This window comes from Mauremys reevesii, linkage group 26 (assembly GCF_016161935.1).
Source record: "Mauremys reevesii isolate NIE-2019 linkage group 26, ASM1616193v1, whole genome shotgun sequence".
Taxonomy (NCBI): domain Eukaryota; kingdom Metazoa; phylum Chordata; order Testudines; family Geoemydidae; genus Mauremys; species Mauremys reevesii.
In genome coordinates, this window is record NC_052648.1 from 100761 (window position 1) to 115511 (window position 14751).

The 14751-nt window shown below is 40.5% G+C and overlaps 1 protein-coding gene across 1 annotated transcript; it reads left to right on the forward strand.

Annotated features, from left to right (window-relative positions):
- The first annotated feature begins 984 nt into the window (after positions 1–984).
- RAB8A (RAB8A, member RAS oncogene family) lies at positions 985–14487 on the forward strand. The gene is made up of 8 exons (XM_039515466.1): positions 985–1203; positions 2611–2671; positions 5850–5910; positions 6647–6724; positions 8382–8471; positions 10717–10782; positions 11507–11557; positions 12821–14487. The coding sequence occupies exons 1-8, from the start codon at positions 1044–1046 to the stop codon at positions 12911–12913; spliced, it is 660 nt and encodes a 219-aa protein (XP_039371400.1). The 5' UTR covers positions 985–1043; the 3' UTR covers positions 12914–14487.
- The last annotated feature ends 264 nt before the right edge of the window (positions 14488–14751 follow it).

Below are 14751 nucleotides of genomic sequence, written 5' to 3' on the forward strand. Positions count from 1 at the left end.
TAGAGATATCCCACATTCCCGTGACCCATAAGAAAAGTCTCACACTGCACAGAACCTAACAAAGCACCATAACATACTTGTCTAGAATACTGAGCACTTAATCTGAAAAAGTCAGTAACGCTGTACTCATTTGGAGGGAAATAGGTGACAGCTGGCTGTGTGGACACGATTCTTTTGGAACAGTTATTCTGCAATATTAGTGCACATAATTTACAAAAACCTCCCAGTATAAAGAAGACCTTAGAATCAGTAAGATACCAAGACATTGCATTTTAAAGAACCATATCTCTATTACTTTCCCAGCACAAGGGAGAATGAAAAGGGCTTGCTGCACACAGAAACAGAAAATTAAAGCTTTAGCAGTAATGTCAGGCCATTCTCAGTCCGCGATCTCATCTAGTTGGGGTTGGTCCTGCTTTGAGCAGGGGGCTGGACTCGATACCTCCTGAGGGCCCTTCCAACCCTGGTATTCTGTGATCCCGAAGGTCTGGCAGCGGCTGCCAGTGTGAAAAGCCCATTTTCCAGCCGCAGCCCGTGGCCCTGCCTGTCCCCGACCCGCGCGGGCGGTAACCGCGCCAGGGCTCAGGAACCGCTTAGCTGCAGTCCCGCCTTTCTTCCAACGTGACCAACGAGCCTCGCTTAAACCCGCTTCGCTGCGAAACTCCCACCGGGGCCGCGCGCGGGCAGCGGGGCCGCCGCTCTCCTCACGGGCCGGGAGCGCTGGGAGCTCACCCGGCCTCAGGGGGGCACGTAGGGCCCCACCGAGCTATTCTAGCCCTGGCCAGCACCTCACCCTACTTCCGCTACCGCCGGCGAAGGACCTCGGGAACGGCAACACACAGCACGGCAGGCAGCCAACCAATCAGGGAGCAGGTTACACACTCGGCAAGGCGCCCTACCAATGGGGCTTTGGCTTTGTGCTCTTCCTGCTCGGGAGCTGGCAGGGCGGGATGGGAGGTGACGCATACCTCAGCTAGCCAATAAGAGCATGAAGCGGTTGTGAGGGGCAGGCGCCCCATCCTGTGAGGTCGCGCGAGAGGCGGATGCTGCCTGAGGGGCGGGGCCCAGCCCGGTGGAACATGGCGAAGACCTACGATTATCTCTTCAAGCTGCTGCTGATCGGGGACTCGGGCGTGGGCAAGACCTGTGCGCTCTTCCGCTTCTCCGAGGATGCGTTCAACGCCACCTTCATCTCCACCATCGGTGAGCGCGGCCCGCCGCCGGGGGCGCGTGTTGCTAGGCGCCGGGCGGCCCGTGGGGCTGCGGGAGAAGGGGCCGGGGCGCTGGTGTTCGGGTCTGGCGAGAGCAGCCTGGCCCTGGCGGGTGCGCGCTTACGGATACAGACCGCCGGGAGAGCCCGAGCTGCCGGGGCGGCGCGGGGCCGCGGGACGCACGCGGGACGAGGGGAGTGAAGGGTTTATCTGCCACTGTAAATTCAATCGAAATCGGGCAGCTCAGTCCGCAATAAGCGTCCCCACGCTGATTTGCCGCGAAATAACTGCCAACCGGTCTACATGCGGTTTGTTTGCAACATTTACACTACCAAAAATCCCTACTGTAGGCGAATATAGACCAGGATAAAAGTGATTTTGCCAATATAGCTTATTTTGGTTGGAGAACTGGTATAAACTACACCAGTAAAAGTATTTTCCTGCCAATATAAGCTGTGTCTGCAGTAGGAGGGTTTGCTGGTATAGCTGTACCGGTAAATTTATTGTAACGTAGACTATGCCTTAGTTATTTCAGTGCCAGTTTGTGTGCAGACAGGTACTTAGCTAGATAGTGTACTTCTGTACTTGTATTTTCTTTTTGCATAGCAGTTGAGGTTTCATACACTAGTAAATGGGGGGGGAGTAATGTTACATCTGTAGAATTACATATGGAATTAACAAACGGTGTTGCTCTGAAATCAGTCTTATTTTAGTATGACTAAAAATAAGTCAATTTTAAAGTGTTAATTTTTATTATTACAGATGCCAGTTTTTGACATGTTGCCTTAGTAAGAAAAGACTACGCCACTGCTAAAATAAATTCTCTAATAGTCTATTAGAATTGAGAAAAGAGAAATCTAATAGATTGTAATTAGACAAAACTTCCAGCAACCCTGTGTGGCATAATGTTCTGTTGACCTTGACACAGCTTTTCTGAAGTTATATTGAATTGTACATTCTGGTTCAGCTGTAGCTACAGTAGGTTAGGCTTTGGATGTGATTGTACTTAAAGAGTTTTTATTTATTTGGTGTAACAATGTTACAATTTCCCTGCTGGTTTACAACACGTCTGCTTTCAACAGAGGCCTTGTGAATGTCTTTGTTCAGAATGAGCTAAATGTTGTTAAGAACTCTATCTATATATATCTCCTCACTATATGTTCCATTCTATGTGTCCGATGAAGTGGGCTGTAGCCCACGAAAGCTTATGCTCAAATAAATTTGTTAGTCTCTAAGGTGCCACAAGTACTCCTGTTCTTTTTATGGTCATTCAGAATTCACTTTGCACCTAATCTATTAACTAAATGGAATGGGTGCCTTTGTTTTGGAAAGTTAAAGGGGAAAAAGTGTTAATTTGGTCTTTACTGGAAATCTTAATTAATGTAGGTTTTTTCCCCAGGTATTGACTTTAAGATTAGAACCATAGAGCTAGATGGCAAGAGAATTAAACTGCAGATATGGTAAGCATTTTCTTTTAAAGCTATATGAATTAAGACAAAATGTTTAGCTCATGCCAAGTATCTGTCTTTGCTTCACAATTTGCATACTGAGTGGTGATATTATCAATAGGATTTTTGCCCTAATTCTGCTCTTGGGGAGGTTATAGTAGCCGAGTTTATTGAAGATGGAGTTTATGGAAAATAGATCCTGTCAAACTAACTTGATATCTTTTTCTGTGAGATTACAAGTTTGGTAGATGAAGATAATAAAGTTGATTTAGTAGACTTCTGTAAAGGTGTTTTGATTTAGTACCACATGAGATTTTGATTTAAAAAAAAATCAGCCTAGAACAATATGAAATTTAACATGGCATCCATTAAATGGATTAAAAACTGGCGAAGTGATAGGTCTTGAAAATGTAATTGTAAATGGGTAAATCATTGAGCGAGTATGTTTCCACTGGAAACAGTGGAGTCTTGCATGGATAACACTAGAACTAGGGGTCAGCAAATGAAATTAATAGGCAGCAGGTTTAAAACAAACAAAAGGAAGTATTTCTTCACACTACACAGTCAATCTGTGGAACTGTTTGCCAGAGAATGTTGTGAAGACCAGGATTAACAGGGTTCAAAAAAGAACTAGATAAGTTCATAGAGGATAGGTGCATCAGTGGCTGTTAGCCAGAATGGGCAGGGATGCAAAACCATGCGCTGAAGTGTCCCTAGCTTCTGTTTGCCAGAAGTTGGGAATGGGCAACAGAGGACGGATCACTTGATGATTACCTGTTCTGTTCGTTCTCTCGGAAGCACCTGGCATTGGCCACTGTCAAGACAGGATACTGGGTTATATGTACTATTGATCTGATCCAGCATGGCTGTTTTTATGGATCAATTCTTGGCCCTATGCGATTTAACATTTTTTATTAGTGACCCAAAGAAAAACATAAACACTGAAAGATTTTAGGTGACACACAAAGTCGGGGAGTGGTAAATAATGATTCAGAGATGCCTGGTAAACTGAATGCAAGCAAATAATATGCATTTTAATACGGCTACATGTAAATATATACATCTAGGGAAAAAAAATATAGGCCAGACTCTATCCAGGGAAGCATTGACTCTGAAAAAGTTTCGGGGGTTGTGGTGGATAAACATCTGAACACTAGGAACTTGTGTGATGCTGTGGCCAAAAGAGCTAATGCGATCTTGGGATGCATACACAGAGGAATCATAGAGATCAGAAGGGACCGCAAGGCTCATCTAGTCCAACCCCCACCAAGATGCATGATTTGTTGGGTCTAAATCATCCAAGACAGATGGCTATCCAGCCTCCTTTGGAAAACCTCCAGTGAAGAAGCTTCCACAACCTCTTGAAGCAGTTTGTTCCATTGTCTTACTGTTCTTACAGTTAGGAAGTTTTTCCTGCAATTTAATCTAAATCTGCTATGCCAGTGGTCCCCAACCTTTCTGTTGCAATAGCATATTCATGTTCCCAGAAGAGTGTGGACGACCAGCCGCCAAGAACCAGCGGCATTGAGAAGCGTCGCCGCTGAAATGCTGCCGAGAAGCAGCGGCATTTTGGCAGCGACACTTCTCGGCGTTGCTGCTTCTCAGTGGCATTTCAGCAGCACTCCTCGGTGGCAGGTTGTCTGGCAGAAACGCTCCCTTGTCAGTAGGCGGGTGCCATGGCACCCGCGGGCACCGCATTGGGGACCACTGTGCTATGCTGGGGTTTGAACCCATTGCCTCTTGTTCTGGCCTCTGTGATAAAAGAGAACAATTTTTCCATCCTTTTATGACAGCCTTTCAGGTATCTGAAGACAGCTATCAGATCCCCCACCTTAGTCGCTTCCAAACTAAATATACCCAGGTCCTTCAGTCTTTGCTCATATGGCTTGCATTTTATCCCTTTAATCAACTTTGTTGCTTGCCTCTGGATGCTTTCCAGTTTCTCTACCTCCTTTCTATGCATTGGTGACCAAAACTGGACACCGTACTCAAGCTGAGGCCTAACCAACACCAAGTAGAGCGGTACTATCACCTCCTGTGACTTGCATGCTATGCCTCTGTTAATGCAACCTAAAATTGTATTTGCTTTTTCTGCAATAGCGTCACATTGCTGACTCACATTGAGGTTGTGATCCATCACAACTCCCAGATCCTTCGCAACCGTGCTGCAGTCAAGCCAGTTTCCCCCCCATTCTGTATTTGTGTGTGTGTTTTTTCTTCTCGAAGTGTAGCACCTTGCATTTGTTTTTGAATTTTATTTTATTGTCTATAGCCCAGTTCCCCAATTTATTAAGATCCCTCTAAATTTTTGCTCTATCCTCCAAAGTATTGCCAACTCCCCCTAGCTTTGTGTCATCCGCAAACTTGATCAGTATGCTCTCTGTCCCTACATTCAGGTCATTAATAAAGATGTTAAACAGCATCGGACCCCGAAGAGATCCTTGTGGAACCCCACTTGAGACCTTCCTCCAATCCAAGATCATTTAATTAATCCAGGAATCTCAAGTAGGAGTAGAGAAGTTATTTTATCTCTATCTTTGGCACTGATGCAACTGCTGCTGGAATACTGTGTTCAGTTCTGGTGCCAAAAATTCAAGAAGGATGTTGATAAATTGAGAGTTCAGAGACCAGCCATGAGAGTGATTAAAAGATTAGAAAACTTGCCTTTTTAGTGATAGACTCAAGGAGATCGGTCTATTTAGCTTAACAAAAAGGAGGTCAAGGGGTGACTTGATTACAGTCTAAAAGTATCTACATGGGGAACAAATGTTTAATAATGGGCTCTTCAATATTGCAGAGAAAGGTATAACACAATCCAGTGCCTGGAAGCTGAAGCTAGACAAAATCAGACTGGAAATAAGCTATACATTAATTAATTAACCATTGGAACAATTTACCAAGGGTTGTAGTGGAGTCTCCATCACTGATCATTTTTAAATCAAGATTGGATATTTTTCCAAAAGATGTGCTCAAGGAATTATTTTGTGAAAGTTCCCTGGCCTGTATTATTCAGGAGGTCAGACTAGATCATAACGGTTACTTCTGGCCTTGGAATCTGTGAAGATAAATCTGTAGATTTCATGTGTGTAAAGAATGTCCCTGTAAAGTTTACACACTCTCTAGTGACCTTAATTTCAGAATGTGTTCAAGTGGTTTGCATGTACTAATTGGATTTGCTTAATTATTTTAGGGACACAGCTGGGCAGGAACGGTTTAGAACAATCACAACTGCATATTACAGAGGAGCAATGGTAGGCATGATGTAGCTGAATTTTTTTTCTTTTAAATCTATTTATAATTTGCAGAAAGTGAAACCATTCAAGTTTAACTATGAAGCATAAGCATTTATAACTGTAATGAGCTTCAGAACTTGAACTTCGCTTGGTGAAGTATTTGATAAGACCAGTGCTCCCATCTCTATGTTCAAATTATGCTGCAGCAGCAACCGCTGGTGTGGGAGTCCCACAAAGTCAGACTTCCAGTGTAGGGTGACCAGACAGCAAGTGTGAAAAATCGGGACGGGGTGGGGGGGTAATAGGAGCCTATATAAGAAAGACCCCAAAATCAGGACTGTCCCTATAAAATCGGGACTTCTGGTCACCCTATTCCAGTGTGACCTGCATGTGCATGTTGGTGGCAGATAAATAATGTGTGGCTTGCTAGGACGTAGGTTGCAGTACATCTCAAAGATTCTTGTACTCTAATGACATGTAATAAATTTAACCCAAGCTATGTAGTAGAAAGATATTTGGTCTTTTGTTTCCTTTCAGCAGTTGCTTCTCTATGCAAGTGGTTTGTTTGTTTGTTTGTTTGCTTTTGCGGGGAGGCAGGGGCTTGTTGGTATATATATATTTTAATTCTAGCCTTTCAGAATTTATTTTTCTTTCTGTCTTGGACATGTCTGTAATCTTTACAGAAACAATTGTTAGTTGAAATTAAGTTGCCATGTCTTGTTTTGTTTTTGTTTTGGGTTTTTTTAATCTTTAGGGCATCATGTTGGTATATGACATAACCAATGAGAAATCTTTTGAAAACATTCGGAATTGGGTCAGGAATATTGAAGAGGTAACTTGCCATTTTATTTACAGAAATCTTTCATATTACATATACTGTCCCTATGTAAACTTTAGAAAAGTAGTTAAAATCCAAATGGTTCAGAGCTGTGAATTTGTCACTAAGTTGCATATGTTAAAATATTTTTATTTATTTTTGTGGAGTGATTTGGAGAGGTGGTGTTCGTCTGAAGCTCCAAATCGATAATATCTTCTGGAATTTATTAGTCAGTAGTAATTCAATATACCCGCATATAAGAGCAGACTACATGAACTGGAGTCTTTCCTGCAATTAAGAAATCCAACAGTTGACTGATTCTACCCTGACAGCATTCTAATTATTTCTAAACAGAGCACTTTCTGGGCATTGAGTGGCACCAGTATATTGCAGGCATGAGGTATTGTCCTAGTTGGAGCCGTAAATTCCTGGAAAGTGTTCAGCATCGAAGTTGTCAATGCTTTCAGCACAACACCTAGTTCATCTTGGTGGCATTTTGCATTTATTGAGTACTGTTAGAGTTAACTCAGTACTTAGTCAGAATTCAGAAATTATTTGTTAAGCTTCATAACTGCACATTGTAAGATTTTCTCTAGGATCACCCAAAACTATGTAAAATAACAAAATCCTAGGTCTCTGACAGGGCTTTGGAGCTGTGCTCTGGCTCCACTTCAGCTCCAGACAAAAACCTGCAGCTCCACTGCTCTGGAGATGCTCCGCGCTCCAGCTCTGGGCTCCGCTCCAAAGCCCTGGTCTCTCAACTTTATGGACCTAGAAAAAACAAAGAAGGATAGAGAGAAGTGATTGTGATAGAGACTTAAATGTGTGTATTTCATGATGTGAAGTAAAAAATGTTGTACAACTTGTACAGCTCAGTTATCACATTACTTTGTCCTACAATTACCATTATACCTGTCTTCACTTGACTCCTATTGTCAAAAAAAAGAAAAGTTTCCTAGTCAGCTGAGCTGCTTCCTTTATATTTGTCCTTCACTGGGAGCATGCCTTGAAAGGGTGAGGTGGCATGGCCTCTTGGGCCAAAAGCGATTTGTTAACTCCTGCATTGCCAGTGTGGGGTTGATACACCCCGTCATATAGGTACACGAGACAAGATATAGAAAGCACCATAATTACTTCAGATGAGTGTGAAGCAATAGTCTGGATAACTTTCTCTAAGACTTAACGGTGAACTGAAAGTTATGTATCTTACCTGCTTCTAATTAAAAAGTCAATTTCCTTGTTTTTGGGTGGGGGGAGGGTAGGTATAAGTGGCACTCTGGGCATCTGACGTGCAGTGACTTTTTTGCTGTTCATCAAATGCATCATACCAGTTCTTTATGTACATGTGTGTGGGGAGAGGGAGTGCACATATTAATAAACATTGCAGTTCAGAAATGGCAGCAGTGGATTTTATGGTATGAAAAACTAACTTTTCCTGTAATTATTGTGAATTCACTGCCTTAGTTACACTATAAGTCTGTAGCTTTTGGGGGCTGGATGGAAGAGAAGAGTATGAGGTAAGTTGTATGTTCCTGGCATGCTGTCAGAACTCAGTGCAGAGTATAATGGTCTCTTGTAAGAGAGAATATGTATTAAAAGGAAACGTCTTGAACACAAAGCCAACAAATGTTTTGCAAATAATTTCTTACCTTTGTGCCCATTTTCATCTTAGCACGCATCCCCAGATGTCGAGAAGATGATTCTTGGAAACAAATGTGATGTGAATGATAAAAGACAAGTTTCTAGAGAGCAAGGGGAGAAGGTGAGTGCCCCAATTCCGCTGTGTGGATAGACACTAGTCTGTTGTGATTGAATCCCATGTTCTTCTAAATCTCTTTGGTATGGACAATGACCAGTTCTGAGTTCTGGCTCTCTCAGGCACAGTCTCAGTTGGAGACCTAGTGTCTGACATCCTTCTTGGGCAGTGAGAGCCACAGTCGGGCCACCTTAGATGCTGGAACTGGTGCTACAGACTTCCTCAGCCCCAATTGTTTATATATATATATATTCCTCCCAGAGTTCACCTCCTTGTGGGAGCTCTGGTTTCTTGAGTCCTTCAGAGAGAACGTGGCAGTAAAGCAAGGAACATAGATTTAGCACAGGAGTTTCTTAATCACAAGCACTTACACATGAGATACAGATCTATGGAAAACAACAAACTCCTGAATGCAATTCCCCTAGTCTGGCCTCACTGCCCCCGTGAGTTTTGGGTTTGGTATTAGTCTTTAAACCAGGCAGCCTATCCAGCCTTCTTGGCCTGGTCATCTTGTAACTGGCAGTGTAATGGAGTCACCTGTTTAGAAGGACCCCTTTTTAAAACAGGCTTGGGGTATGTCTACGTTACAATCACTGGGTGTGATTGCAGTTCAAAAAGACATACCTGAACTAACTTTAATCTCACTAGCTCAGATCTCAAAACAGAAACGCTGTGGCTATACAAACATCAGTGAAGACTATAGAAACCCACCTGAAATCCTAGCCCGCACTGAAGCTTCTGCTGCCACAGCTTGACTGTTCGAGGACCCAAGCTAACTGTCTGCTCAAGCTGCAGTTACACCCAGCAATTACAGTCTACACATCCTCTAAGTCCCTCTTGTTGCCCATGTGTTTCCTCTGGGGAAATTCCAGGGTCCAAAGTCAGTTGCCCTCTTAGTAGAAAACCCATTCCAGCGGGGAAGAGTCATTCATTGTTGAAGGCCTTTGATTGCTCTGTCACAGGTTTTCAGACAGTTTGTCCACTCCCTGTCCAGCCTCTGCTATGAAATGGATACTCTAATCCACTGTTTACAATGCTAAATGATGTTCAGAAAACAGAATTCATTACTTTGATGTAGACATATCCCCCAGATTCTCACAGTGAGAACAACATTGTATTGTGTATCAGTGATCTTTATTGCAAGAGTTAAAATTTTAACAATTCTGGAATGCTTCAGGAAACTTATCAGCTGGTGTGTGTTTCATTTAGGAGTACAGATAGTAAATGTGAGCATAGAATAATTCTGTCAACGTGTGCAGTATTGCATGTAGACTGAAAATTAATCTTTTTTTTTTTTTCAAAAGCAAGAGTTGTCATCCTTTCTCTAAAATGTTCCCAATGTGGCACGTTAGGATGTGTATCCTAGAAGTCTTGTTGCTTAAATTCATTTATTTTTAATTAGACTCTTAAATACAAAAATGCACCTATCCATGTTTTCTAGACACCTTTTTGACACACTTTATGTATTTTTAAATTATAATGTAAGAACATACCACAAATTCTCTTCCTTTTTGAAATTCCCCTCCACCCTTCCATATTTTCAAATATATGAGAGGGAGGAGATAATCCTATATAATGAAGTTTTATTCCCCAACCATTGGGACAAGAGTTTCTAGGTGTGTAATGACAAACTTTTTGAACAAAAGGAGGAAAATTTACATACTCTGGAAGTCCTGCTTTTCCCTGACGGCCAGTGGAATGAGGCACATTGACACCTAAAGCTGGAAGAGACAATCATGCTAATTCCTCATAAATGGCAGTAGAGGTCCATAAAGGTACAGGGAGCCACCAGAGCAGAACAGCTTGCAGGCAGTTTTATAATTTGTAAGAAACTTCATACTCATCATCACCTATTTTTGCTGTTTTTTTGTTCTAATTTGTTTCTTATGCAAAAATATCAAATCTCACCTGTCGTCTTTTTGTGTAAGTATCTTGTCGGGATTGTCATGAGTGCTTTGAAAAAATATGCATATTTTTACCTTAAATACAATGCTTTAACTTTCTTTTTAAACAAGACTGCAAGTTAAATCAGTGTTATATAACTAGGATACTAAAAAAACAATTTGGGTAAAGAGAATTTTTTTTATTTTTATTTATTTTTTTTTTACTTCTAAAAGATTCTGTAGTATCTGAATTTCAATTTAATGCTGCCACTTCGCGAAGTTCTCTGTTCAGTACCATGGCAGGTCCTGCACAGTGAGAATGAATTTGTATTCAGGGCTTATATCTGATATAAGAATTTTTTTTCCAGCTAGCTATTGGTTTTGGAATTAAATTCATGGAGACTAGTGCAAAAGCGAATATTAACATAGAGAATGTGAGTATTGACATTTTTTTTTCAATAGGCTATTTTATTTAGATTTGTACATAAAAGCAATAGGAGCATCTATCTATTTTGACTACATGCTGTTAAATCCTATCAGTTATTGGCAATGGGTTTTTATCTAACTTAGAGGGTCTCATGGAAGTATTTTGCAAAGAAGCACGTTCCACTATGTAAATTAAGTTAAAATAATGTTGTACAATTTTATCTGTATTTACTATGATTCTCTGCTTATTAAGAACATTTCTTCTGTCCATCCTGATGAATGGTTTTGGTATGAACCCCTCTGTGCTGGGCCAATGTGAATGTGTGTAAAATCTCTCACTGTGCCCTCCAAAGGTACCACGATTGGGTGTCTCTGGCATCCTGCTGCAGATTCTTCAGCTACTGATGGATTGACTTGAGCTGGTATATTCTTTCATACAGTAATCTGCACTAAGTCAGTTTGTAGTAACTTCAGTGACTCTTGCACATCAAACCAAAGTTCTGTGGATCAATATCGGTGGTTCTGGAGAGAGAGACTGTCTCTCTGAAATTGAGTTCGTTTTTAAACTGTTAAAGGTTTCCAAATGGTAGGTCACAAAAATATTCCTGTCTGAAAGGTTGACATTCACCAGTACTTCTTGGTTTGAAGTTAAAAAAGCAGCTTTTATTAAACAAACTTCCACATGTATAGGTAGCTAATAAAACACAAGTTTTAAATATGCTCCTACTTTAGGCATTTTTCACCCTTGCGAGAGATATCAAAGCAAAAATGGACAAGAAATTGGTGAGTAACTGTTACTGAGTTCAAGCCACTTGTAGTGTTTTGTGTTTCGTTTTTGTTTTTTTAATCCCACTACAGTATTAAATTGACTAGAATATTTGTTTTTTGTGGTCTATTCCACTTAGGCACATTGGGGATGGCAGACATTTTCTGTCAGTCCTCCAATCAAATCTTTGGGTGCTTTTTGAATACAAACAGATGGCTAATTCCTATAGCGTAAAGTCATAACTGAGATAGTTTTTAAATAGAGATGCTCTAAAGTTGCTAATAAATCCTATATTGCTTTACTGAAATTGTGGTGGGAGCTATAGCAAAGAAACTAATCAATGAAATTCCTCACTCTGAGGCCTTGTCTACACTATGGGGGGAGATCGATCTAAGTTATGCAACTTCAGCTACGTAAATAAAGTAGCTGAAGTCGACATACATATATCTACTTACTGTGGGGTCCACACTATGCTATGTCGACGGAAGACGCTCTCCTGTTGACTCCCCTTGTGCTTCTCAGGTGGAGTACAGGAGTTGACAGGAGAGTGATCTGCAGTCGATTTAGCAGGTCTCCACTCGACCCGCTAAATCAACCGCCGATGCATCGATTGCCACATGTTAATCCCCTGGTAAGTGTAGACAAACCCTTACATTCTGATTGAATCATAGAAATTAGAAATGGGTGGAGGCCGATCAGGTTGTTCTGTACTGGACCCAGTGTTCTCCAAAATATTATCATGTAACCAGTTCTGGTTATGGGACTAGCTTTTGGTGATAAAAATCCCAGATCATGTTTTACCTGGTGCATTTCTAAAAATTTCCTTCACGCAGCAGATGAGACTGCATGAATTTTGGTCCTATTTATTAAACAAGCTTAACAAAGAAGCATTGTGTGACTTCTACTGAAACAAATTCCTATATAGGTTTGGGTTTTTTATAACAACCACCATGTGACATAGAAGTGGGTGCAGATATAACCGTTGTATTTGGGTCTTGCTGATGACTCAGATGTCTTAACGAGACCAATATAAAAGTTGTGGATGCTTTCACCTCAATAGGCATTTGAATCCAGTAGGCGCATAAAGAATATGCACAGTCCATGTTTGGCTGAGCCTGGTTTAGCAGAATTCATTTTTTGATTTTGAGGGAGGTGCTGGGTTTTTTGTTTTTTGACCTGCTATAGAGAGCGTTTTGAATCCAGCTCAAAAGTAAAGTAAACTTGCAATCATGCTAGTTAAATATAAATAAATTAACCTTTTAAATTCTTTGCGTCTTTAGGAAGGCAATAGCCCACAAGGCAGCAACCAGGGAGTCAAAATCACACCAGACCAGCAAAAGAAAAGCAGCTTTTTCCGATGTGCTCTTCTGTGAGGGACACTGCCTTAACCTGAGCATCTGCTCAATCAAACTGGACTGTGCCTGTTCTGAGTGAGATTTCTTCTGTGTGTGGATTTAACACTTTCAATATGTCGTGTCACACTGTGGCCATCAGAATAAGATTAAGAAATTGTTTATTTTAATAACTGTCTGACTCTTCAATTTTGGAGATGAAATTTTTTAAATATTTTTCTGTCACACCTTCCGCTTGGCATATGCATTGTCTAGGGAAGGGATACAGATCAAAAGTGACCTCCGATAGCACCTTTACTGACAAGCTTCACTCTCTGGGTGGGGGTTTATATCTAATGTGTCTAAAGTAGAAAAATTAAGTTTAAATGACTTTACACTGAAATGCCAACATTAATAAACTAATGGTATGTGTACATGATACATGCATCTAAATGTCTATAGATACATAGAGCACAATCACTTCAAAACAACAAAATGCACTTACTATAAACAGTTACTTATAGCTTTCAAATGGTGGGTAGAAGCTTTCTGCATATCTATCCTTTTGGCTATCACAGGAAAAAATCACTTTTGTCTGCATGTCACTAGTTCAGTTCCACCATTCTAGACAACCAACCAGTAAAAATGAAGTGAAACACAATGCCTCATCAGAAAGAAAATATCTATTTTTTTAGAACCAAAGTGTGCTGTAAATATAATAAATCCTTGATATGAGAAGTTTTGGAGGAAGAAACTTTTTATTTTCCACATGTTAGGGAGGACCATCCATAATATATTTGTCGATTATCAAGGCATCTTTTAAATTGTCTGAGATAATTTTATTCTATACTCTTGTGCAAATGATCTGCGTTTCTAATTTGTTATCTATAGTTATAGGCCATGGTTCAAATATATAGTCCATCTTATTCAAAAGTAATGATGTAACTGAATAACACTATGATGGGCCGCATAAGTTTTTAATTTCATAGTTGAGAATGACTGACTTCAAACAAACCTTTCATTACTTAGTGGTTATTTCTAACTTGTGAAAACAAAAATGTATTGCATTGCTCCTGTATGAAAATGCACTCCATATATTGACACTTTCTGAAAACTGGCTTTCTTTTTTTCTTTTTTTGGCTGAGATTTCTCTTGCTCCCATGCCATGATTGCTTAAGATTTAAAGTGGCAGTGAACTGTTTTAACTATGTATGGCAATGCAAATGATGAGGTACAGGAAAATTGTGGTGACCCTTAAAGAAAATATACTTCTGTGTATGGACACTTTATACACAAAGGCACAACACATTCCAATATATAAAACTTAACAGCCAAGCAATTTTAAGCTCTTTTTATGCAGCTTTCAGGTTAATGGTTGTAAAACTGATTTTAGTTAACTAGATTTGAAAAGAAGCCAACAAGTGTAAGCTATTTACAAGCTGCTCTTTCTGTCTGGTAACTGGCATAATGGTAAAAGAGCATATTTGAAGAGAATGAACGTATCAGCAATGTCCTGCAACTCACTGGAATTGTTAACATGTTTTGTTTACATTGACAACTGCACTTAAGAGAAAAATAAATTAAAGCTCATTTTAAAATTGAGTTTTTACTCCCTACCTCTGTTTCCTTGAAGTCTGCGTGAATATGTTCCAACCTCTTTTCTTGCAGTAGCTGTCACTACTGTCACTAGAGTTAAAGATCAAATACATTATTATAAAGTATTTTAGTAACTAATTCTCCTGCAGGCAGATATGAGCTCAGTCTTTTGGCTCAAACTGAATACCAAACGGAAACTAAAGCTTTACTCTCTTGCACACTTACCATGTAACTTTTTAAAATGGCTTTTTTTTTTCTATGCCTTTGTCCAGTGTTGAATTGTT